The sequence below is a fragment of the Cheilinus undulatus genome, linkage group 11 (genome assembly GCF_018320785.1).
Source record: "Cheilinus undulatus linkage group 11, ASM1832078v1, whole genome shotgun sequence".
NCBI classification, from domain to species: Eukaryota; Metazoa; Chordata; class Actinopteri; order Labriformes; family Labridae; genus Cheilinus; species Cheilinus undulatus.
The window spans coordinates 14,738,634-14,762,960 of NC_054875.1; the positions used below are offsets into that span (position 1 = coordinate 14,738,634).

At 39.4% G+C, this 24,327-nt stretch overlaps 1 protein-coding gene across 1 annotated transcript in view; it reads right to left on the reverse strand.

The window, feature by feature from the left end:
• bsna (bassoon presynaptic cytomatrix protein a) overlaps positions 1-24,327 on the reverse strand; it is a 181,444-nt gene that overhangs the window by 101,790 nt on the left and 55,327 nt on the right. Inside the window, exon 3 of the mRNA XM_041798685.1 lies at positions 16,121-17,626. Within this exon, the coding sequence (XP_041654619.1) occupies positions 16,121-17,626 (1,506 nt within the window). The remainder of the gene's footprint in view (positions 1-16,120; positions 17,627-24,327) is intronic.

The following is a 24,327-nucleotide window of genomic DNA, read 5'->3' on the forward strand; positions in this document are numbered from 1 at the left end:
GCTTTTCTCCCTTATTGTGGGAAATTTATCTACTAAACAGACATTTACTATTTGACGAATACACTTAATGTTTGCAGTTTTATATTGAACAGAGTCCTTAATTCAAACAAGAAGATTGCTGAAAATGAACAGTGTATCTCTACTCAACTTGGAAATGTCTAGCGGGGCCACAATGTTAAGGCAGTCAAAAGCTTTGGAGTGGGGTGGGGGATGGAGTTATATATTATGGGGCAGCTATAGGGTGTCAAAAATGCACAGAAATCATGGTCCATGATGAATGTGAAGCACAAAAGTTGATGCAGGAAGAGAACAGCAGCCCTCAGTAGCAGCTTCAAATTTCTTGGTAGCAGTCTTTAATGCCAAATCTAGACTTACAATGGCAACAGTAAACATGTCATGTCTGTCATGGTGGCTTTGTCATGACATTAAAAACAAAGGATTTTTCTAGCTTTGAAAACAGCTGGAATTATTTGAGTTGATGTAAGTACTCTACTCAAATAGAATATATAGCATATAGAAGAGGGAAGTAGCCAGCCTAGTCTTTGCGATAACTTAGACATTTTTGGCACAAAAATTCTACTTACCACATCTTTAACTCCTTTCAGTGAGATCAGAGAGGAAACATAGAAATTCCTCTCAAGGTTTAATCAAGTAGCTCCCTCTTTAAATGTATAAATAGTTATCAAACTTAGGAAATGAAGGCAAAATCTCCAGTCATAAATAAATGAAATAACCACTGTGGCAGGTTCACAGCCATCGCCTCAGTGAGGGAACCTCACAGTTCAAAGATGTAACACTAACAGATGTTTTAGTCACAATAGTTCATCTTGATTTTGATGACTGATCTCAAAAATAACTTACAGAGGAAAAGAACACACAAGAAGAAAAAGTCACATGTCTTGCAGGTTTCTAAATGCATTTTGCATGAATTCTTAAAAAAGTGAAAGAGGGGAGGTGTGCTGAATAAGTCAAGAGCTCTGCGAAAGAGAGAGGGAGCAGCAGGACTAAGAAAAGATTAAATGGAGGAGAGGCTAAAATGACTGTGACAACAAAAGAGGACGGAGGAAACCGATTTGTTCAAAGAGAGGAGACAGAAAATAGAAATAAAAGGAGAAATATAACAGAGAGAGGAGAGGGAGAAAAGGAAACAGGAGGTACAGAGCGGAAAGGCTATTTTTACAATAAAAGCAGGACAGTGATGAGAAATTTGCCAGTTTGAATCCCACCTGTTAAAGTCTGGCTTGGGGATAGAGGATGAAAAGGAGAGAGAGAGAAAAAGGATGAAAGGAACAGATGGAGAGGAGGCGTGTGGAAGGAGGCTGGTACGGGAGGATGATGAGACAAGGAGGAGTGGAGAGGAAGGAGAGCCGTTGTATTATTAATTGTAGTGAGATGTCCTGAATTGCAGGAACGAACCTTCTGTCCATTAGGGGCTGGTAGTTCCTGCTGCTTCTATTCTCCTCTATTTTTTTCTAAATTCTTTCTAAATCCAGAAGCATGAGTCACTCTGGCTCCGTCCTTATTTCCTACTTGACTTTGACTCCTCTCCTTATCACCTCTCCTCAGCACAGGCTCTCCTTAAATAGCTTATAAGTACATGGTTGTAGTTTTTAATTACTTGTGCGTGCCTATAGTGAAACCTATTGATGTTGGAACATTTACATGGCAAAATATAGATGTTACCTATTTTATACAGCTTGCTATGCTCCATTTCCCATGAGATATACATAAATACCCATGAGCTGGCATTTCTTATTGGCTGCTTGTTTGATCACTTTCACATGTTCAGGTGCAGTAACACTCATCAACACATCTTTTGGAAAAACAGACTGAGCTGGAATACAGATTTAGCTCACATCCAGTCAACAGAGATGTGTTTCACGCATAAAGGTACCAAAAATAAACAAGAATAGAGGGAAGAAAAGAAGTGAACAATTGCTGCAACAACTAAATGATTATTCTATTTAGTAGGATTTATGTGGCTCTATTCTAAACATCCAGAGATTAACAAACCATGGAAATACTTTAAAACAGTAGAACAAAGATAGTGCCGAGGTTTCTATGCTTGTTTGTGAGCACATGTGCACTGAGTTGTGGGGGTGGAGAGGGGTCTTGCACATCTGCTCCATCGTACTGTCTGTTCTATTTTCAGACGGTGAAAAAAAAAATGCAGAAATTACTGTCACACTAACACCTGTATCCTACCAACAGGTTACCATCAGTTTACGAGTACGGCCACTATTTCTAATCTTACTACTAAACTTGGCGGCTTGTCTGTCTGTCTGTCTTGATTTGCACACCACACCATCGCTTCCATTGTACTTGTTATCTCACAGAAGACTTCTTGGGTGTACTGGTTTGAAACTGGTGTCATAAAGAGTCATGAATATGTGCAGATTAACAATAAAATCCAAAACTGTTGCACCTTTTGCCTCAGGACATAATTCTGGTTGTTTGGAATTTAAGTGCTTTGCACTCATTAAAAGCACGACATATTGAGTATACGTTGCCACGTTACAGACTGTTAAAAAGGGAAGACTTTTAAGACTCTTACAAAGTCCAGTAGTAACGGCTCACAGATAACAGAGGCAGAAACTAGCCCTTTAGTGTGAGGAAAACCCAGGAGAAAATCAAACTCATAATGTACTGCCTGCCTTTTCTGTCAAATAGTAGTCTGAAGAACCAGAACAAATCCTGGTATCTAGAGATAGGTAAGGGTCACAAATTTAACCCTAAGCCACTCATCTGTTGTCTTGGCTGTGTGCTTAGGGTCATGGTCATGTTGGAAGGTGAACCTTTGGCCCAGCCTGAGGTCTTGAGTACTGTGGAACAGGTTTTCATTGAGGATATATCTGTACTTCGCTCCATTCAGCTTTCCCTCAACCCAACCAGTCTCCAAGTCCCTGCTACTGAAAAACAACCCCACAGCATGATGCTGCCACACCTGTGGCCACTGTGCTCTTGGGAACTTTCAGTGCAGCAGATAGCCTCTGATGAAATTTTGAATGTTGTGAAGCACAAAATAAAAATGTGCCCATTTTTATGGAACTTTCACTTTCAAACTGGAATTAATTCTTCTAACTGATGTGTGGCTGTTTGTAATACACTTGTACTTTTCTAGTTGTTTAAATACTCAAAGTGCTTTGACAACACAGGTCGATCTTACCATATTCACACGCTGGTGGCCAAAGTTGCTATGTGGAGTGGTCAACATTGTTAGCCAATCCATTCATATGCATTCATACACAGTCATGCCACTGATGCAGCAGTGAGATCAAATTAGAGTTAAATGTCTTGTCCATGGACACGACGACATGCAACTGCCAGAGCTGGGGTTCAAACCCATGACCTTGTGGTTGAAAGATGGCCAGTTCTACCTACTGAGCCACAGTTGCTCGGAAATGTATGGCTGATAATGGACCGTATACATCAGTAGAAATCTTCCTATCTTCTAATGCTGCATAACTTAATTTAGTCTATCAAACTAAAGCACACCTTTGCAGCCCGCATCTGAATTGTGTGTGTCACACACAGTGGGGCCACACATTATGCCAAGCCTCCTCTAGACTGGTTACGTAGCACTCTGTCTTTTTGTCCCTTTCCATGCTCGTTCTATCTCAGGTCCAACTTGTACCATGTTTCATTAAAAACATTTATGTTGTTACAGAATTGACTAAATTTTGGTTCAAAATTGTCATTTAGCAGGTGGTGGTGCGTCCCCAGTTGAAACCTGGCCTCGCTTCAGTGCAGGCACTCCTGCTGGTCTATCCTTCAAAAGGGCATGTGGACTGGCATCCCCTGTGGCTCAGTGCTGACTATTACCTCATATAACCTCATTCAAAAAAGCCCCTGTACGCCTGATAGACAACCTTGGAATAATGAATGCAATTAATGACTCAGAACTTGAGTCAAGAGGAAATCTTTTATCTTTTTAATTGTTATCAGTATCAATCATGCTTATGTAACCCTACTGGTAAAATGGGCTAGAAAAAGAGACATTCAAAACCTTATTTAATGGCTTAACTCTTAAGCTCATGTCTTTATGTAATACAAATACAGTCATTGTGATAACTAGGCCAGATATTGTGTTTTTTACAGTTTTGTACTATTTAATTTTACGGTAGTTTTACAGTGCATATGCACGTGCAGGAAAAAGTCAGCGATGCAGGACGTGAGTTTCTGTTTCCGCTTTTATGAGCCAGAGGCCATCGCCATGTCAGCACCATGTTGTCTTGAGAAGTTTTAAACGTCTTTTATGTTAATAATTCTTAAAACCAGAGTTAAAAACAGTTCCTGCAGAAGCCATGACCGCTTGAAGTTTGAACATCTTCGAAAAAGCTGCGCTACACCTGTCTCGGTAAGCTAGCTTTTTTGTTTTGCTAGTTTTGTGCTGTTAGCAGGAAAGTAATCGCTGTGTAAAGACATTCTAATAATTTTAATGTGATACTGTGACTATCTTATATTTAAATATGGACATATGTCATGCTTTTACTATTACCTTTGAGGTAAAAATCCTCATTTTACTAAAGGAGAAAAAAATCGTGATTTTCTTCCAGAGTTCAGTTTTTCAGCCCTTACCCCCGGTGTTAGTAGAAGGTTCTTAAAGTAATAAACAGTAATTCTTACAAAAAACAGTGAACCAAGGAATTTGGTTTACTGTTATGATGGGTAAAACATTTCCAAACTCATTGTTTACTAAATCAGTAAACTGTTAAAATGTTTTAGAGAAAAATACATAAATACTTTCAGCAAGAAATTTTGGTGTTAAATGTGTAAGAATGTGTCCATTATTATTTTCATTGACACTGGTTAAACTTAAACAGTTTAATTCTGATTTCATTTCTGGTATTTGAACGATATGACAATTTTCAAGCTATCTAATTCAAACAAGATTTTAATAATTGTTACAGTTTTAATGCTAAAAACACTCATTCTGATGTTGTGATCCAATATATTGACACCATTTGAGTTAATAAGAGGATGATTGAGGAACCTGATCTAACATAAGGTAGATAGAACAAAAGACCTTGAGCATTTCTGTAAATTAGAGATATTATGATATCAAAACTGTATATCACAATAGTCAATTCCTAAATTTAAGCTTATCAAGTATTATTGCGGTATTGTTGTGATTTGCTGGAAATCTAAAACTGTACTAATGCATCATCTCAAATCATTTGACCAAGTTTGCGTTTGAAAGTCATAAATCAAATTGGCAGCATGGGGACTAGCCTGTGCACTCAAAATTTGTAAAAACATTAAGAATGAACATGGAAACCTTATCAAATGAGTATTAACAAAGGTGCTTAGTAATGAGGTTGTCAAAATTTCATAATTTTTTATTCCACATGCTTTAAACAACGTATTATTAATTATTTCTATGTTGAATAGGACAGAAAAGTACCAAATTTACCAAAGTAAAACAGATGTCAGGTCATATTTTCAGTTCAAATCTCATTATTGGTCTGACTCCTTATCAATACCACTATCAGTATTTTTCTGTTGTTTGGTGGAAACACAAACCACAATCTGTTTTAACAGAACTTGTATATGATGAGTAGAAATCGAGTTAAAAAGGTCATGACAGCGGTCATGATTTACTTCTATTCTGCCGATTTCAATGAAGATTTCAATACTGGATTATTATTATTATTATTATTGATTATTTAAACTTCGGCTCCAAAGTTTAGTAGTGCATTTTATGGATATTTTAAGCAGAAAAAGAGTAGCTAAAGCCAGTGAGTGAATGCTACTCCTACAGTCTGAGTTTGTTCTGATTTTTTTCGTCAAGCCATAAGTCGAAGGTAGGCTACTGCCTTTTTTGGTTTAATTGATTCATGATGTCAGTGTGTTTTGAACTTATAAATTGATCAGCCTGTGGCTAATGCGCTCTTAAGGCCTACTTGTCTATGCCCTGCGCTCTGTCAGACTTCATAGTGAGTCATGCAGGCAGGAGAGAGAGAGTAGACAGGAATGCCTCCTCCTCTCTGACGTGTTTTACTTCTCTTTGGTTAACCCATGGACATTTTTTCTTTGCTTGTTTACAAGCTTCTGTAAACTACACTACAGTTCTAAAACTATCCTGCGTGTGTGGATTACGGCTATCATACACTAAATTCAAGCTCCTTAGAAAATGTCATTATCCAGGAGTGGGTTGCACTTAGTTTGTTGAAAGCTTCTAATATGGGTTTATATTCTTGGAAGAAAACATCCCTTATTGCCGTGTTGAGTAAGGCATGACGCAATGAAGTGGACTGTTGTGATAGGAGGAAACCTGGGATCAACTAGTTTGTTGAAAAGTGCTGCATTAAAGGTTATGTTAACCGATTTGGTTGATTTGGCTCATACCTCCTCATCCTCTTTCAGGTGCAGGCAATTGCTTGTTTGGTGTCTATTTGCAGGTCATATTGTGTTTTAGTTTGAAGTATTATTATTAAATGAAAAAGGTCACATGTCAGAAGAAAACTGAGAAAGTAAATAAAGGTAATGAAAAGCTGAGGTCACCTTTCCAGCTCTACTGACATGTCATAGTGCACACGGTAACCTTTATAACAGCTAATTAGTATGTACACACAGCTTCATCGCTGGAACCCTGCTTATGTGAATTACTAATTAAATATTCACAACTGAGACACAGATAAAGCTCACACAAACACCTCACATATGAAATGCAGATTAAAAGTCAGGATTCAGAATCAGTGTGCTTCAGGTGTGCAGACACAAGGGAACATAAATGCCAGCTCACATACAAGGGCACATCCAGGTGGGTTGCGTTCAGAAAATCTAACAATCAGAATGACAGCTGTGGAAGCCTGAATGGTGGACTGGAAAGAGAATGGCCTCATTCACTCATTCACTCACCCTTCCTCATACAATCTGTGTTAAGTCTCTGCGTGCATGTGTCATATGTGTGTCATGGTGTGTCATCATGCAGAGCTCCATTTATATCACCAATATATCACCGGATGCTGGTTTGCTCTGTATAATAAGATTCATGTTAAATTTTTAACTCATACTATTGCAAACATATACATTTGCACACTCTGAAAATTAACAACCTTGTCCCTCTCAGGCCCCATATAATTTATTTAAACATATATAATAGCTTTATTTTCTCCTTGCATTAAGATAAAACACAAACCTTGAACAGAATTAAAGCTCATTTTAAAAAAAGCAGAAGGAAAGTAGGACAGCCGGGTCGTATAGAAGGAGGAACGAGCAGACGAGCAGAAAAGTTGACAAGGAAAGTAAAGGGAAGAAGATGAAGAAGATGACAATGTGCGGCGGGAATTAAGCCAAAGCCACGAGGACAGAAGAGGCCAGATAAACCTTGTGACTTCTTCCCCTTCTGTTCTAGCAGGCACTGTCTCCTCCCTTACATTTTTCATCTCTCTCGCTATTTATATAAAGAAAGAACCTCCACTAAATTATAGATAAATCAAACGAGCGCTAACCTCCATGTTTCTCCATCAAAGGAGTGTTTCTGTTTTTCTCACACTCTCGTTTAAACTACCTTGTCAGACATTTATTTTTCAGTACAGACCCAAGTCTGTTCTGTCATATTATCTATTCTGGCGTATGGTGAAGAGTGGCCTGCCCCCAAAATTACAGAAACTACACGAGTTTCTTGCATGAACACTCTACTTTTTGTATCAACGTTTTGTTTGTTAGTGAATGCATGCATTCAGAGAGCACATGACCTGTAAGTGTACATGGCTATTAGGCTTTAGGCGCAACAGGGAAGGATTTTCAGTTCAACTGTATGCAAAGTGTAAACCAACAGAAACACTCCAAAATGTTGTAGAAAGCCTTTCAAGAAGAGAGGAGGCTGTTATTACTGCTGGGCAAACTCTGTATTAAGGTCCATGTATTTGAATACAATGCCATTACAGTTCCTGTTTGTGTAATGGTTGGGTGGCCGAATACTTTTGTCCATACAGTGTACAATATCCACAGTTATGACAGCAGCTCTGTGAAGCTTTAGCTACTTAAGCATGGTGGGGCACAGAGCTAAATGCTAACATCTGCATGCCCACATGACCATGCTAAAAGTTGCCTACTAGAATAGTGGTGTTTAGCAGCTGTATTTCATGTATGTTTTTCACCTGGTGTAGCTGTTATGTACCACAGCAGAGCTAGAGTTGGGTGAAGACACATTATGAAAGCAAGTATGAAAAATGAAATGAAAAATCTGAGAAAAACACGAATATAAACCGGACAGCTAGTATAGATGAGAAGCAGGGCTAGACCTTCCCATTCTTTATTTAAAATACATTATTTTGGGGTATTTCTTTTTTTTTTTAAGGACAACTGAACAGAAACAGGAAATAAAGGGTGAAAGAATAATAATATTCAAACATTTTCAGGATTGAGATTTAAACATAAGACCAGTATGTTGATGACTATGTCCTTTGTATGTGGGCTCCTGCTCTTTTATAAAGCTAGAGCAGCGAGTGACCCTACCATTCTTCAACAATAATGATGAGAGAATTAATCGTCACATAACCTTTATCAGATTGTTTGAAATCATGGTGGAACCTAGAGTTGCTAAAGAACCTAATATTCACAGTAAAAACATTCAGTATCTTGAATTAAATTCCCTTGACTACAATGCTAATTCTCTTTGACTATTAAAGGGAATTTCCATCATGTGTTGGCATCAAGATAATGAACTATGAGGAACATGTCTGTTACCCCTGTCACATTATGGCTACACAGACGGTCGTATTTCCACATGAATAAAAATTATATGCTCATGACAAAGGAGCAAATTTGCATTTAAGACAAACAAATACATGACAATAAATAAATAAATAAATATATATATATATATATAAAAGATCATGTTAAAAAAACAAACATCTTAATCAGGTCACATTTCGGTAGACCTAACAGTCTATTTTAGTTAGGATAACTTATAACGTCAGGCGATCCTCTGATCTACAATCATGCTGACTCATCCCTTGCAGATGCTTCAATTTTTCTTGAAATGATTCTCATAAATTTGCAGTAAGCAAACCAACAGTTGATGCCAACAACAAACAAAAAGAGTTCATTTTGTGGGGGCCACAGTTAAAAACCCAAAGTAGGGCAGGGAAGCGTGAATGCCAGACTAAAAATGCATTTCATGCAGTGTGTGCTGAGATATTTTAGAGCAAGCCAAAATAGAAAATAATGTTTTGTCATTCTTTAATAATTCAAGGCCCTTAAAACTAAGGAGAACAAATTTAGCTCAACTTTCCTCCATCAGCCAGGTGTCCTCAGCAAGAACTGTGATCTCATTCTTTGTCGTCATCTACCCTCCCTTACTTTGTTCTCTTGACTTTTCTCCACCCAGCAGTCCTACTTACTGTGCTTTTCTGCCTTGTGTTTGAGTCGGTCAGTGCCTCTCTTCCCTATGGACCCAATGCTGCACGTGATTCAGCCCTACATGTCTGCTTTCCCCTCAGCTTTCCTCTAGTGTTCTCTCTCCATCTGTTTCACTTCTCATCTCTCTTTATACTAGTTTAAACGTGACATTTTATTCATGTGAGTTCTCTGAATGCCTTTTCATCTGCCAGTATTTTAATGTGAACTCCTCTTTTACACTGACTTGGAGCTTTTTCCCACTCAATTTCAAAGCTTCTCTTTTCTTATGATCTCCTTCAGTCTCTCCCATCCCTGCTCTCACTGATCCATTATCAATCAGTATGTTTTTATGTGGTCTCAACTTTTCCATCGCTCATTACCCCTTTTCTTTTTGCTTTGATAGAAATCAAATTTAAGCTTAAAAAATAACCGTTCAATCATCCGTGTTGAGAGTAACTTATTAGAGAGTAATCATTGGAGAATGTTTTTTATAAAGTTAACTGTAATTTAACAAAACTGGATGTTTTTCCCTTCCCTTCTGCCTCCAAACAAAAAAGGAGAAAATACCCACCACTGTTTAAGTTGCTCTCCTACACAAGGCAGGTGGCTGCATAACAGCACAGTGAGTACGTATGCATGGGTAGCAAGTTCAACTAGCCAGATGGCAGAGAGGACAGCATTTGCATTGTGGAAACCTAGTTGTAAACATCCCAGTTATGTTAAATTTTTGGGTGAAAAGGACAAGAGCAACTTCATAGTGAAGTGAAAGTTCAAGAGCTTGTGTTTGTTGTCATGAAAACAGCTGTGCTTCACACTGCATCCGTCTGCCCATGTTTGTTGTTGTCAGACTGTGAGCATAATGACGAGCAGTAAGGTTATCATGCCCGACACTCCTGTTTATAGGCTGCAGAGTTATCATGAGCATTAAGCTAGACTGTGCTATAATGGCAGTAACATTCATTGAGGTATAGTGGGCTATATGCAATCTGGACGTTAGAGCTCAACAGTGACCATTAACTTTTTCAGCTGCCCTTGTTCAGGAAGCAAGTTTCTTCATTCAGATCCTCAGAAAATCCTTATCCCGTATTTATAATCCAGGAACCAAGCTAACTAGCTACTTGAAATCTTCTGAATGGGATTTGATTCAGAACGACAACAACAAAAACACAAATTGATTATAAAAATGAGAAAAGGCAGATGTACATCATTGTGCATGTTTGTTTTCAGGAGTGAAGGAACTATTTTTTTTTTTTTTTTTGTCATGCAAAAGTACTCTAGAGTTGATTTCTCAGTTTGCAACACAGTAATGAACAATAAACGTTGTATAATTGTAGTCTTTTAATAAAAACGCTAGTTTGTAAAACTCCAACCCAACACTACACGTCATCTTTTATCTCATCATTGATTAAAAAACATGTTTCTGACTGTCATTGTATTTCTTAAGCTTTCTGACATTTCTCTATCATTTCTCTCTATTTTCATTCAGTTCTTCTGTAGAGCCCCTGGTCAGAGTCCTCACTGTAGACTCTCTTTAATGTATCTTTCGTGATCTTAGTGTGACAGTTTTAATGGCACCAATATCTTACGGTCTAAATAACATTTTGATCTGTTTCTTCTCTTTGGTTTCTCTGTGTCTATCACTGTCCTGTATACTGTACTAGTATTTATAAATAACCCTGTCCATTATCTCTAGGTCTAACTTAAGGCGCTGACAGTACATTACCATACAGTGTATGAACAAACATGTTCCCCAAAGACCCTGAAGGGCTCATAGTGCCTCAAAGTAAATACAAGTCACTCTCAGTATGCCTGACTGACTGACTTACATGCATCCTTGCTTTCTCTCTTTCCTTTCATGTCTTTCCCCTGAATTCATCTGTCTTTTGTGCTTTTCATCCATCTTTGCATGCAAGTATAATTCATGATCCATACTTCAACCGCCTCCTTTCATATTTCTATCAGAACAACTCTAATCATGACTCTGGTTTGTAGCATTTATAGGCTTAAAAACTTGTATTAATCTTAGACTTTTAACCCACTTTAATGAAACGTGGCCCCTTTGACATGCTGGCTTTTGAATGAAATGAAAAACACTGCTATTCTGGATTATTGTTGCAATACTGGTTTTGATGGTTCCATGGATTTAAGACTAAGGTTGTTCTGATTCCAATACCAGTATCGGAAATTTGTCCAATACTGCTTAAAATACAGGTATTGGTATCAGCGAGTACATGAGTTTATGCACCGATCCCATAGTATTTGGTTCAGCTTTATATTTTGCTTCAGTTAGCCATACTAAATGTTAGCACTGTACAGAGGTGGGAGAAAGTAATTGTTTTGCAAGTCTCAAGTAAATCTCAAGTCTTTAATCCCAAGTCTCGAGTCAAGTCTCAAGTAAAGACGTGCAAGTCCAAGTCAAGTCTCAAGTAAAGACAAGTCTAGTCAAGTCCGAAGTCATAGGCTTGAAATTTTCAAGTCCTTACAAGTCATAAGCACTGTTTACCAAATAAAATGCCATTTAAACAATGTAACAATCTATTAAATTTGACAAATACAATGAATGCATTTTGAATTGTTTTATTAAAAAAAATAAGACCAGTGTGACAGAACTTAATCATACAGAAAAAGAGTGCTGACACAGCATTCAGGATATAATCAGTGCTAAGCGGTGCAACAACAAATGAACTTCTGAAGACGCTGTACAGTCATTTTAACTCATCTAATGTGAGTGTGTGTGTCTGTGTGGTGAGTGTGTGTATATGTATAGGTGTGTGAGTGGATATATAGGGTTTGTGTGTGTTTGTAAGTGAACATGTTTGACTGGTCAACATTAGGTTTAAGGTGTTATTACCAGTTCTTAACCTCAAGTTATGTGTTATGTGTAAAGTTATCAGACCTCAAATTATGTGAACACAATGGCTGACCAAAAAAAAGAGCTGATGAACCATGGGTGTCTGTTTGGGTATTTATATTTTATATTTGGACATTTACTGTAGTTCTGTGACTCTGTTAACTTAAAGTTATGCTTTCTATTTTTTTACTCTCATTATTATTGCTTTTAGCTAAAGGGGGAGGGTCCCCATATTGGTCTTTGCCCTGGGCCTCCAAATGGCTTAAACCGGCCCTGCCTCACACCTGCAGCTCCCCCTCAAATCAAATCAAATCAAATAAAAACACCCACGTTTGGACAAGTTTTACTCAATTTTACATTATTTCAAAATGTGATCTGTGTGTGTCTGTCTCATTTATGATGATGCGCATCATAAAAGTCATCATTAAATACGAGTATGGGAGAGCATCGGCAGGGAGTGACTGAGGAAATGTTTTAAAACGAGGGCATTAGAAGCTTATCTTGAAACAGAAGACAGCACACCTCTATGAATTAATTTAATGAAGAGACACCACCAGCGGACTTTCTCTGCGCTCTTTTACGCACGTTCCTCCATCCAGCGCACATCCAACGGTAATAATATACAAGTTTTCATTTGAATTTGGAAGTTAAAGTCTGTCTTCTTTGTGTAGATTTATAGAGGATTTCGGGAGGATTTTTTTAAAGTAAGCATTAAAGGAGCCGCAACTGGTCAGTAAAGAGTCAAGCCCCGAGTCATTGTTGTCAAAGTCCAAGTCGAGTTGCAAGTCTTTGATGATATTGTCAAGTCGAGTCCAAAGTCGTCAAACTTGTGACTCAAGTCTGACTCAAGTCCAAGTCACGTGACTTGAGTCCACACCTCTGGCACTGTAAACCGGAAATCAATTTTTCTTTGCCACCGAAAAGCACATCATGCACGGGCTATGTTTTAGAGCAGCGGCATAGAAACAACAAAGGACCCACTGCAGCAGCAGAGAATGGAGGCTGTGTGACAGTTTTTCTCTGAATGTGATTGTTGAAATGTCTTCCGGACCAGTGCTGTCGTACAAGAAAAGATGTGAGTTTTCAAAAGTTAAATAACTTTTGAATCATAAATCGTTGCCTCTTACTTGTTTTTCCTCTTGAAGCTAGCCGTTGTGCTTTCCCAATGACGCTATTGATGCCTTTGAATCCTCTGTGGCAGCATTTTCAGTGAGTCTGGAACTCGTGTGACTTTTGGGGACTTTAATGATTGAATCTCCACCAGTCAATGTGACATTGAACGTCTTTTTATCCATTTAATCAAATTATGAGCTCATATGCTAACGCGAATGCTAACCGCAATATTTACTCTTTGTGAGGGTCTGTCAGTCAGTTGCAGGCTGTTCTACAATCAGGTGATGCTGCCCAGATAGAGCATTATATAGAGAGAGATAGAGAGGGCCAGTGATGCAGCCGCATATTACATAGCATAGCATTACATAGCATATTACTGTTTAATATTTAGGATTAAAACTCGATAATCAGCAGAAAAACAACTTTAGGGTCACAGAGATGCTGTACATTATGATTCTATTTGTTGAGTCAAATATAGGTCTAAAATAATTTGCTACTCTGCAGTTAGTCAAGAAAGTTCACACTGGTATTGGATCAGTACTCAGTATACCCATAGATACCCAACACCTTAGTATTGGAATCGTATCAGAAAGGAAAAACTGGTATCAAGTCATCCCTATTTAAGACCAGATAGCTAACCCTTTATAGGGCACTCAATGAAATACTTGGAAATAGGGCTGGGCAATATATCAAGTATACTCACTGCATCAAAGTTTTTGCCACACACTATTATAAAATTACTATATCCCGAACATGAAAGCTCTCCACACATGCGTACAGGTGAGAGAAGCATGGCATAGCGGAGGAAATAAACAGATCGCAAATTAGCAGTGTTTAGAGACCGACAACACGACACAGCACCACATCTTTTATCTGGCAGTGATTCAGATTTAAAAGGAAGATGTCAAACTAAACACGATAATCTTCAAAATATGCTGCACGATGATGCCAAGATAACGGCAGCAGTAACACGACACATCGCCAAAGACGTGACCCCAGTGTTGTTGAAAAGCCAGGCTTTAAAAATCTCATAAAGACACACGACCCAAATTATGATTTGCCTGGGCACCAACATTTTCCGGAAACTTCCTGCCAGAGTTGTACATTTCAGAGAGACGGTGGCCCAGCAGCTAACATATGTGATCCACTTCTCCGCAACTACAGAACCTTATCTTAGCATAACGGTTCTTTACATTGACAACTAGGAGGAGTTAAAAGTTTGTGCCTGCTTGTCCCCCTATGATCGGAGAGCTCCTTGCACAAGGTCTGAACATTACGATACGGAGATGTTTTAAAGCTAAATGCAAAGCCAGAACTACACCCCAGACATGGCTGCTGCACTGTGTCACTCCGCCAAGTGGTTTACTCAAGAAATAGTTCTGAGTATTTGCTTAATGTGTCGTAATCTTGCATAATTATACGTTATTATTTCATAGCATGGTGAATGTGCAGGTCACAACTTGTCCGCTAGAGCGTTTTGAAGTTGTTGGGTTGTGTATTTGATGAGTTTGATGAGGGAAAGCCGGAATACTGTCTGCTTACATTGAGTTGGCACAGCAGGTCTGAACTCGGCAGCGCCAATCTGAAAATAGCTTGCATCGACAGCTAAAGGCAATGAACCTATTTCTAGGCCTATGGGAATTATGGCAATGGACGAATTTGCCAAAATGTTGAAGTATCCCTTTAATGTGTATTGATGTTAAGATGAATGGAAAATAAACACGTATATAGTCTAATAAGTATGAACTTGCACATCAAGAAGTTATTTAGATAAAAAAAAACACGCATTTTACAAAACATGGTGAAGTTGCCTCATCTCTTTTAGAGGTGAGACATGACTAGTGTCAGAATACTGTGTAAGTAATGGTGGTACCACCAGTTTCATCATGTAATACCAACAGGATACAAATGAATACTGTACATGTGGATTTAAGCAGTGATGAGGCTCACAATAAAAATAAAAACTGATCAATGCCAAATAAGTTTAACAAAACTGTTAAAATGTTATAAAACTGACCAAAAATCACACCCCCTTTGGAAATATCTAGCTATAAATTAGTGAAATCCACCACTGGATCAATCTTAAATTTTTCAAAGCAACATCCGACAACAACATAGAGTTTTGTTATCCTACATTATAATGAGTTATTTGTAGACTTGTTGTAGAGTTGTATCAGAAATAAGTGTGGTACTGCTTTAAATGCAGGTATTGGTATTGGCGAGTACACATATTTATGCTCAGTCATATGGTAACTCCTTGAGTCCTTTTAGTCACAATGAGAACATGGGATCATAAACCATACTGTATTACTGAATTACTTCTTGCAGTCTACCACTGTGCTTGTTTAAACATTTGTTTGTGCACATCGTGCTCACCAAAAATAAATAAAGGAAAGAAAATAGACTATCAACTGCTAACAGAGAGAGAATGAGTAACAATATGGAGAGAAGAGTTTGTGAAGCAGCATAAAAATGAAAATTTAAAAACTATAATGATGTTGAGAAAGATTCAGACTAGAGAAAAGATAGTGAATTCCTTAGTGGAAAGAGAACGATGAGTTTCAGGCCAGCATCCACACAGTACACAGTCTGACAATGGAATGAATAGCATTTTCTGTTTGTGCAAAATGGTATCGATTGTCTGGGAGAAGATGCTTCTGTCTGTGTCTGTCGGTAATGCAATCACAGTACTGCTTCTCAAATACACGTGAAATATCTTGGCTTGTTGAGTTTCACAAATTCCTTTTGTCCTTGTGTGAACATATATGCATGCACTGTGTTACCTTTTTGTGTAAATAGTTGTCTTACCTCCACCAGATGTGGCGTTGGGTTGAAGCCACAAAGGTTGCAAACTTGGCTGTGACACTGCGTACAGGTGTTGTAGTTGGGCGGGTCAGAGCTGTTAATGTTCAGCTCGGTTTTACAAAGAGGACAGTTCACTTTAGGCTTAATAGGCTCTGGAGCAGGCACAGGGACTGCTGCGGGCTCCTTCTTTTCTAGGGCCTTTTGCAAATGGGCAGGTGACTCCTGTTGTGTTCCTTGTGGGTGATGTTGTTGTCCTTGCGGCACTTGTTGATGATGCGCAGGCGACTGCTGCTGCATTCCCTGCTGTTGCGGCATGGTCGGTTGCTTCTGGGTTGGCATGTGTGGTCCACTCATTAGGGGACCACCAATTTGGCTTGTTGTTTGAGGACCCCCTGTTTGGCCTTGTGGATAAGGGCCTCCCATTTGGCCTTGTGGATAAGGGCCACCCATTTGGCTTGTTCCATGAGGGCCTCCCATTTGACCAGGTGCATGAGGACCCCCCATTTGACTCTGCCCATGAGGGCCACCCATTTGACCGGGGGCATGAGGACCACCCATCTGACCTGGTGCATGAGGACCCCCCATTTGACCTGGTGCATGAGGACCTCCCATTTGACCCGGCGCATGTGGACCTCCCATTTGGCTTGGAGCATGAGGGCCCCCCATACCAAATGCTTTGCTGCCAGGGGCCCCTTGCTGTTGCTGCTTATTGTCAGGAGCTGCATTACTAAACACCACCTTGCCTCGTGCAGGGCTTGGCTGGGTGGAGGCAGTAGATAGGGGATCAACGTTGATTAGAGTACTAGCCTGATTGAGCAAGGATGCCCCAAAGCCAAACAGCTTGGTCAGACCGTCCTGGGCAGGAGGGGCCTGACTTTGAGGTTTGTGGGCTGGGGAAGAACCGGCGCTTCTGGTCTGATCATGATGCCGTGCCATAGACTGATGCATTGGAGAACCGCGACCCAAATCAGGCTGGGAGGGGGCTTTGGTCAAGCCTGGGAGGGGCACAGCTCCAGGGTGAGGAATTCTTGGACCACCAGGTTGACTAGGGCCACTTGCAGGACCTCCTTGGACAGCTCCTTGGGCCCCAGGACCTCTCTGGGAATATGGGTCAGACCGCATGCCCTGCTGAAAGGGCCCTGTCTGAGTCTGGGGTCCCTGTTGGGACGTAGGGTACAACTGTGGCTGAGACTGGGGGTACTGCTGGGACTGAGAATATGGCTGAGACTGGGAGTAGGGTTGCGTCTGGCCGTAGGGCTGAGGCTGTTGCTGTTGGTGTTGCTGCTGCTGCTGCTGCTGTCTCTGGGCGGGCTGACTCTGCGCCAAAGGTTTTGGCTGGGCTGCTGCTGTCGGTTGTGTTGGCTGAGGCGTCTGCTGCTGAGGCTGGACTATGGGTTTGGCTTGGTGGGACGGAGAGTGAATCTGCTGTTGGCTCTTAGAACGAGGTGTGGTCATATCAATGCCAAGAGCCCTCTGCATCTGACAATTCAGACACAGCCACTCCTGGACCTGCAGACAGAGAACAGACAGATTAGATGTCATTTAATATCTGAATCAATTTTCCTCAAAGGAAATCCAGTTTTGTCATTAGAAGTGTGTCATTGGAACAGCTTGCCCTGACTCTTGACTGAAGTATTATAATTGTACTGATTGTTCAAAACAAGAACCCGCTTTTGAAGGCTCCATTCAGTCAAACTGGGCTGTCTGCTTAACTTTGGTATCTTTGAGAATTTCCCTGAAACAACAGACAGAAATGGTTCTGTTGCTTTTAACAATGTTATGGAGCAGACTATGCTCTTCTACTGACAGGAACAGAGAGGTTGAAAGGTTATGATTGTCGTTGGAGGTTTGCTATGGCTATGTTAGACAATCTACTCTGCTAAAACCATGAAAATAAATGCAATTTACTGAAAGAAAAGGTGCAAATAAATGCTAGAAATACCTCACAGAATGCATAAATGATCAAACTTCCAAAAGCTTGTTTGTTTACCTTTCAAATCTGTTTACAATTGATTTCTTTGAATATCAATGCTGACTCATACAGGATGCAGTGGTGCCTGTTCACATAACCACATGGACACTGCACTGATTCAACCAACTTCCAGGCTACAGATGATTGCAGCAGATGAGTGCATTTGGATGGCTACACACAAAAATACGCTAAATTGTCCTATCCATAGAAAACAGAAATCCTGAGAGAACAAGAGTTCTAATCAGCCCCGAATGGAGGCAAAGAGGTAAATCAACCACAAATTGACTGCGTCGCTGAGTGATTGCTAAGCCAAGACCGCAACCTAAGTGAAAAGCATCACATCTCTCACAGACATTTGAATTCACACAGGTATGAACACATTCAGACTGCAAGTGTAGACACAGACAGAGAGGCGTACAATGGATGCGCACAGTCAAACGAAATGAATATGAAAGATGTCAGAGTCTAAAAATAAGAAAAACATCACCCCTCCTCCTCCTCTTCTCCTGTCTTCCTCCTCCCTTCTGCTCTTCCTCCAGATGAGATCTGATACTCCCTCGTGTCCGGACCTCGCTTGGCTCTCTAATTTCTCGCGACTGCAAGAAACACGCAGCTTGTCTCTGAACTGTGTCAACCTGCTCTTTTCCTGTGTGTCCTACTGTAGCTTTGAATCTACCACAGCAACCCAGCTGCCATAAATAGTGCTGTTTAGCTCCTCTGCAAGCGGGAAAGTGCTAGTAAATCTCTGCACGTTCCAAGCGTTTCTCCCATCCCCTTTTCTTCCCACAATGCAACGCGAAATTATGTACTGTATCACCCTACTCGCTATCAACAGATCCTCCCCCCCTTGTGTGTCTGCGAAGTGCAACAAGACAAGGTGGCTCATTGAATTTGAGGGGAAGATGTGCCAAGCAAAAGGAGAAGGGAAAAAATGCCAGCATCCGTTACGTACGCTAACTAAGCAGTTCCTCCCACTGTGCTTTCCCAGCCTGCTTTGCTGTCTGGCGTTTTCTAGCTTGACAGCATCACTGATCCCATGTTCTGTTAACTCAGCGGCTACAGCCGCTGCTAAAGCCTGACATCCTCCGTTCCTCCTTAACATATTCCCTTTGTAGTTATTTTCTCTGCTTTCTGTTTCTCTTCCCCCTGGTTTTCCTCCTCTTCACATCCTCTCTCTTTTTCCCTTACGCTCTTCATTTTTTTCATTTCCCCCTCCTTTTTGGATTCTCTCACCGATCAGCCTAAAAATGTAGGTCTCGTTCCTTGAATAGCTGTAGAGGAAGGAGACTTGAAAGTATAATTTTGCTGTGCAGACTCCTCCTACATTGTGCTGCCATAATTACATCTGATGAAGATGGCGAGAGGGAGATGAAGAGAGGTAGATAGGGAGAAAGAGAAACGGGAAGCTAATTTTAATGAGTCCCTGTCCGTCCGTTTGCTTTATAAGCAACATCACAAGAGACACTTGAAGGAATGAGGGGAAGAGTGAGGGATAGCAGGATGGACGAGATGGAGAGGGAGTAGAAAGTGGAGAGAGAGGAGTCAGCACTTTTTAATCCAGGCAGCTCTTCAGCTCTCATCATGTCAAGCTTAATCACAGCACAGCAACGCAGAATATCCACTTCTGCTTCTCTGTGGTTAAAACCAGTGAATCATTTAGACACCTGTGCACTGTTGCATGCAGGCAGAAAGAATCATAACACAAGTGGTTTGTTACTAGGACTGGTGCACAATACATAAACAAGTGGTGCTAACATATTATAGATCAACTTTATGGATGAAAGTATTTGGCAGCGCCTGTTTATTAATAGATTCAGGGGTTTCAGTGCAGTTGCAAACATTTGTGATACAAATGGGTCGTTCTGAAGAGTTTAGTGATTTTAAGCATGGAGCTGTGATGGATGCCACCTTTGCATTAAGACGTTTTGTGAAATTTCATCTCAGGGCAAACTTAATGCGTCAGCATACCAAGACATTTTGGACAATGCTATGCTTCCACTTGTGTGGCAACAGTTACAGGAAGGCCCTTGCCTATTCCAACATGAATGTGCCCCAGTTCACAATTCAAGGACTATAAAGACATGGTTTGATAAGTTCGGTGTAGAAGAAGTTGACTGGCCTACACAGAACCCTGAACTCAAACCCATTGAGCACCTTTGGGAAAAACAGAGATTGGAAGCCAGACCTTCTCCAACATCAGTGCCGGTCCTCATAAATGCTTTAGAATTAATGCCCCATTATCCATCCAGCTATTCATTATTTTCATTTATCCTGTTTGGGGTTGCAAGAAGGCTGAAGCTGCTCCCAACAGCCACTGGGCTAGAGACAGGGTACAACGTGGACTGGTCGGCAGTCAGTCACAGGGCTGACATAGAAACAATCGTTCACGCTCGCACTCACACCCACAGACAATTCAGAATCTCCAATGAACCAGTGATCATGTTTTTGGACTGTGGGAGGAAGCTGGAGTACTCAGAACACAGAAAGGCCTTGTCCAAAATGCATTCAAACAAGGAACCTTCTTGGTTGTGCTAATCAATACACCATGGTGCAGCCCTACTGTAAAGCCAGTTCCAAAATATGATCTTTTAATTTTAGAAATTAATAGAAATATTTACTGTTATGTATTTAGTGTGTTTCAGGAATTTATGGCAAAGTTGTACAACATGTAGGACAAACGTTTTTTCCGTAGGTCATTATTCCTTACATTATGTACTTAGGCAGCTTTTGAATGTTTGCCAGTTATTAACATGGGTCCTTGAATGTACACAATGTATACCATTAAGCTTGCAGCATGTAATGCAGCTGCCAACATTTTCAGCAAAATAACCTCTCAACAGAGGTCAAGAGGAGGCGTCATCAGTGTAATGGCACAACACAATCAGGAGATATAATACTCGCTCAAACACACCAACAGAGCAAAGCCAACTAAGAGTATTTATACAGTTATTTCTCACTTAACCTTTAACCAGACAGTCCACACTGAGATGAAAAATGCCCTTTTCAAGAGAAAGCTGGCCATGAAGCAGCATGTAGCAAAAGAAAATGTTAAAACTGCCCATTAAGGTAACAACAAACCCAGGAGGAGAGAGCTACAAGTGAGTGAGTGGTTAGATAAAAGATGGCTAAAATGCAAAGGCCAAAGAAACACTGTGCAGAAATTAATATTTAGCTCCTGTGTTTGAATATAAAGCATGCCCAGGCTTTAGAGTCTCCCTTTTATAAGAAAAACAGTTAGGGATTGCACAAAACCATCATGTGAGTTAAGAAGACACTCTAAAGCCCCATTTTATTGCTAACACACATGAACCTAAAGATCTCTTTATGTGAATAAAAGTTTGATTGAAATAATTCTTCTAAGAATCAAGCATTAGAAAATGAGGAACCTGATTTAACCTATACCGACACTGGCCACATGTCTCAGTGTTTTTCAATATCAGTATTTTAAAGCCTTATCTTAATTTTCATTTCCTCTTTTTTATTCTCAAGGATCTTTAATACTGAATGCAACCCTGTAAATAAAGATCGATACTGAAATAATCCTGTTGTATAAAACTGAGAGAGTGTATTTCTGCTTGTAGATGAAAGTCATCTAGAATCACATGATAATAGAGCATCCTGACACAAATTCAGACGGACAACGCTCCGACAGTTATAGGACAGCTTTGACAGGTGTCTTAGGTACCTTAAAGCATATGAGTACAAATGTCATGTAATGTTACAGTCTTTTTCTGTGCATGCCTCAAAACTTACTTTACATTCTGTGTCGGAAGGTAATTTTCATGCCATTAGAAGTTATAACAAGAATAAACTGTGGCAAATGTATTTTCTGGAGAGAGAAAAATGAGCAACCTTAAATGATGCTGATGCGGTTATGTTTACATCACAGCATTTTACTCAATAGGGTGGTCAGACAAACTGACAACATCATGACTGAAATGATAATGGTAAATGGACTTGAGTTGCTTTTCTAGTCATCTGACTACTAAGGTGCTTTATGCATATCAGGCCACACCTACCCATTCACTCTACAGTCATACAACCATAGCAAAGACTGCTATAATGTGCCCATATTAGCTTCTGCAACTGATAAACTCCCACACACATTGACACCACTAATGCAGCAGTAGGGTCATAGGGGTTAAGTGTCTGGCCCAGGGACACATCTCCATGTGACTGTAGGAGCTGGGGATTGAACCCTCATCCTTCTTGTGGAGGAACAAATGTCTCTAACAACTGAGCTGCAGTAGCCTGAAACTCCAACCTATTCGTAAAATTTTAATAGTTCTTATAATTAAATGAGATATTTGTAACCTTCAACAGCTTCAAAACAAGGACGGCCTTTGTGATAAGGAGTCAACATTACAAATAATTGATTGTTTATTTGTTGGAACAAACATTGGTCTATTAAGTGTGGAAAAGAAGTATGAAGATTTAAAGAGAACCCATTTTGTTTAACCTGTATAATTGACTTCATGTTTACCATACAAAAATAACTGTTTATCATATTGTTTGAACAATGAAACTTTTATTTTATTTGGTGTATGGTTGGAAAAAATTGACAAAATGCTGAGTTACAGAGCACAGAAAAGCATTGCAGCAAATAATGTTTGTTTTACAACAACAGGCATTTTTGGTCAACTAAATTCTATACAGGTGGATGTGTGGTTAAACTGATTTATACTGGCATGTAGGGAGATGCCTATAAAAGGTATTCACTGTCTTGGATGTTTTACCCTTCTGTCTGTTTTGTAAATCAATCATGGTCGATTTAATTTGGCTTTTTTTTAACCAAAAAAAAAAAAAATAAAAAAAAATAAAAATACAAAATACCTCTTTAATGTCAACGTGAAAATAGATTTCTACAAAGTAATGTCAGTTAAATAAATATGTATTATGTAAATCAAGTGACTAGTAGATGCACCTTTGGCTGCAATCACAGCTCTGAGTCTGTGTGGAAAGGTCTTACTCAGGCTTACACATTCGGACACAGCAATTTTACTCCATTCTTCTTTGCAAAACTGCTCAAGCTCTGTCAGGGTTCAAGGGGATTAGGCATGAACAGACCTTTTCAAGTCCAGCTATGTGACCTGGAATTTTTAGTATCCATCCTCTGACTTTGTTAGCTTTTCTCTGAGTTGTTTTGAGTGTTCCTTTTTCTTCATAGTGTAATGGTAGCAAGGAATACTGATTAACCAGTGACTGAATCTTCCAGACACAGGTGTCTTTATCTTACAGTCCCTTGAGAGACATTCACTGCACTCAGGTTATCCCATTTTCACCAAATGTGAGTCTACTAGCTCCAGTTCACTGGACCTTTGTTGAATTAGGTCAGTCACTTTAAAGAGGGCGAATATTTAGACACTTACTTTCCCTCACATATTTTTGTTTAATTGACATTACTTTGTAGAACTCTTTTTCACTTTGAAATTAAAACTTTTTTTGTATTTTTTTGTCTATGAAGCCAGCTTATATTGACCATGATTGGTTTATAAAATCAATAAAAGGCTTAAATATCCAAGGGGTCGAATATCTTTAATAGACATTGTTGTACTACGTAGAGTGTCATTTAAGAAGCATTCTATCCAGGAGAAAAATACTCATCACTACACCTCTTCAGTGTTTTTAAATGATGCACTGCTAATATTTTTTTCAAATAAAAGTTTTCCCTGAAGTTACAACCCTTTTCTCTGTTTGAAAACATTTTATATATCACCAGATACAGTATATTATTTCTTGTTTTACTTGAGATTTATTTTGCAGACTTAAATTCTACTTTAAAATATCAGGCATTCGCCTCTCAAATAAAAAAACTGAGTGGTTTACTGTGTGGGGTTTTTTTGATAGCTGTTGTTATTTTTATGAAATGTGGGGAATTTGCGCACATCACAAAAATGCAGATAGGACTCTGATGCTGATTTTATTGCTAATATCATGCCCAAAAATGTTGTTTTCAAACATTCTTTCTATCTTTACCTTCCATTATTTCTTGTAATTTTTTTAATCTGACACTTCTATTTTTAAACAGCATTAAAATGGTAAAAAAGTAATTCTAGTCTGTTGATTTCTAAACCACAGAACAGAGCAGAGCCATTGTTTGAAGAAGACAACTTAATTATATGTTTTCTTGAGAAAGCGAGCTAATGTTTATCATGGATCATGAATGCTTTGCACGCATGGCTAAATGTTGCCATGACAACTAAAGACTGAGTTTTAGGACAAAGTCTTTGCCATTTTT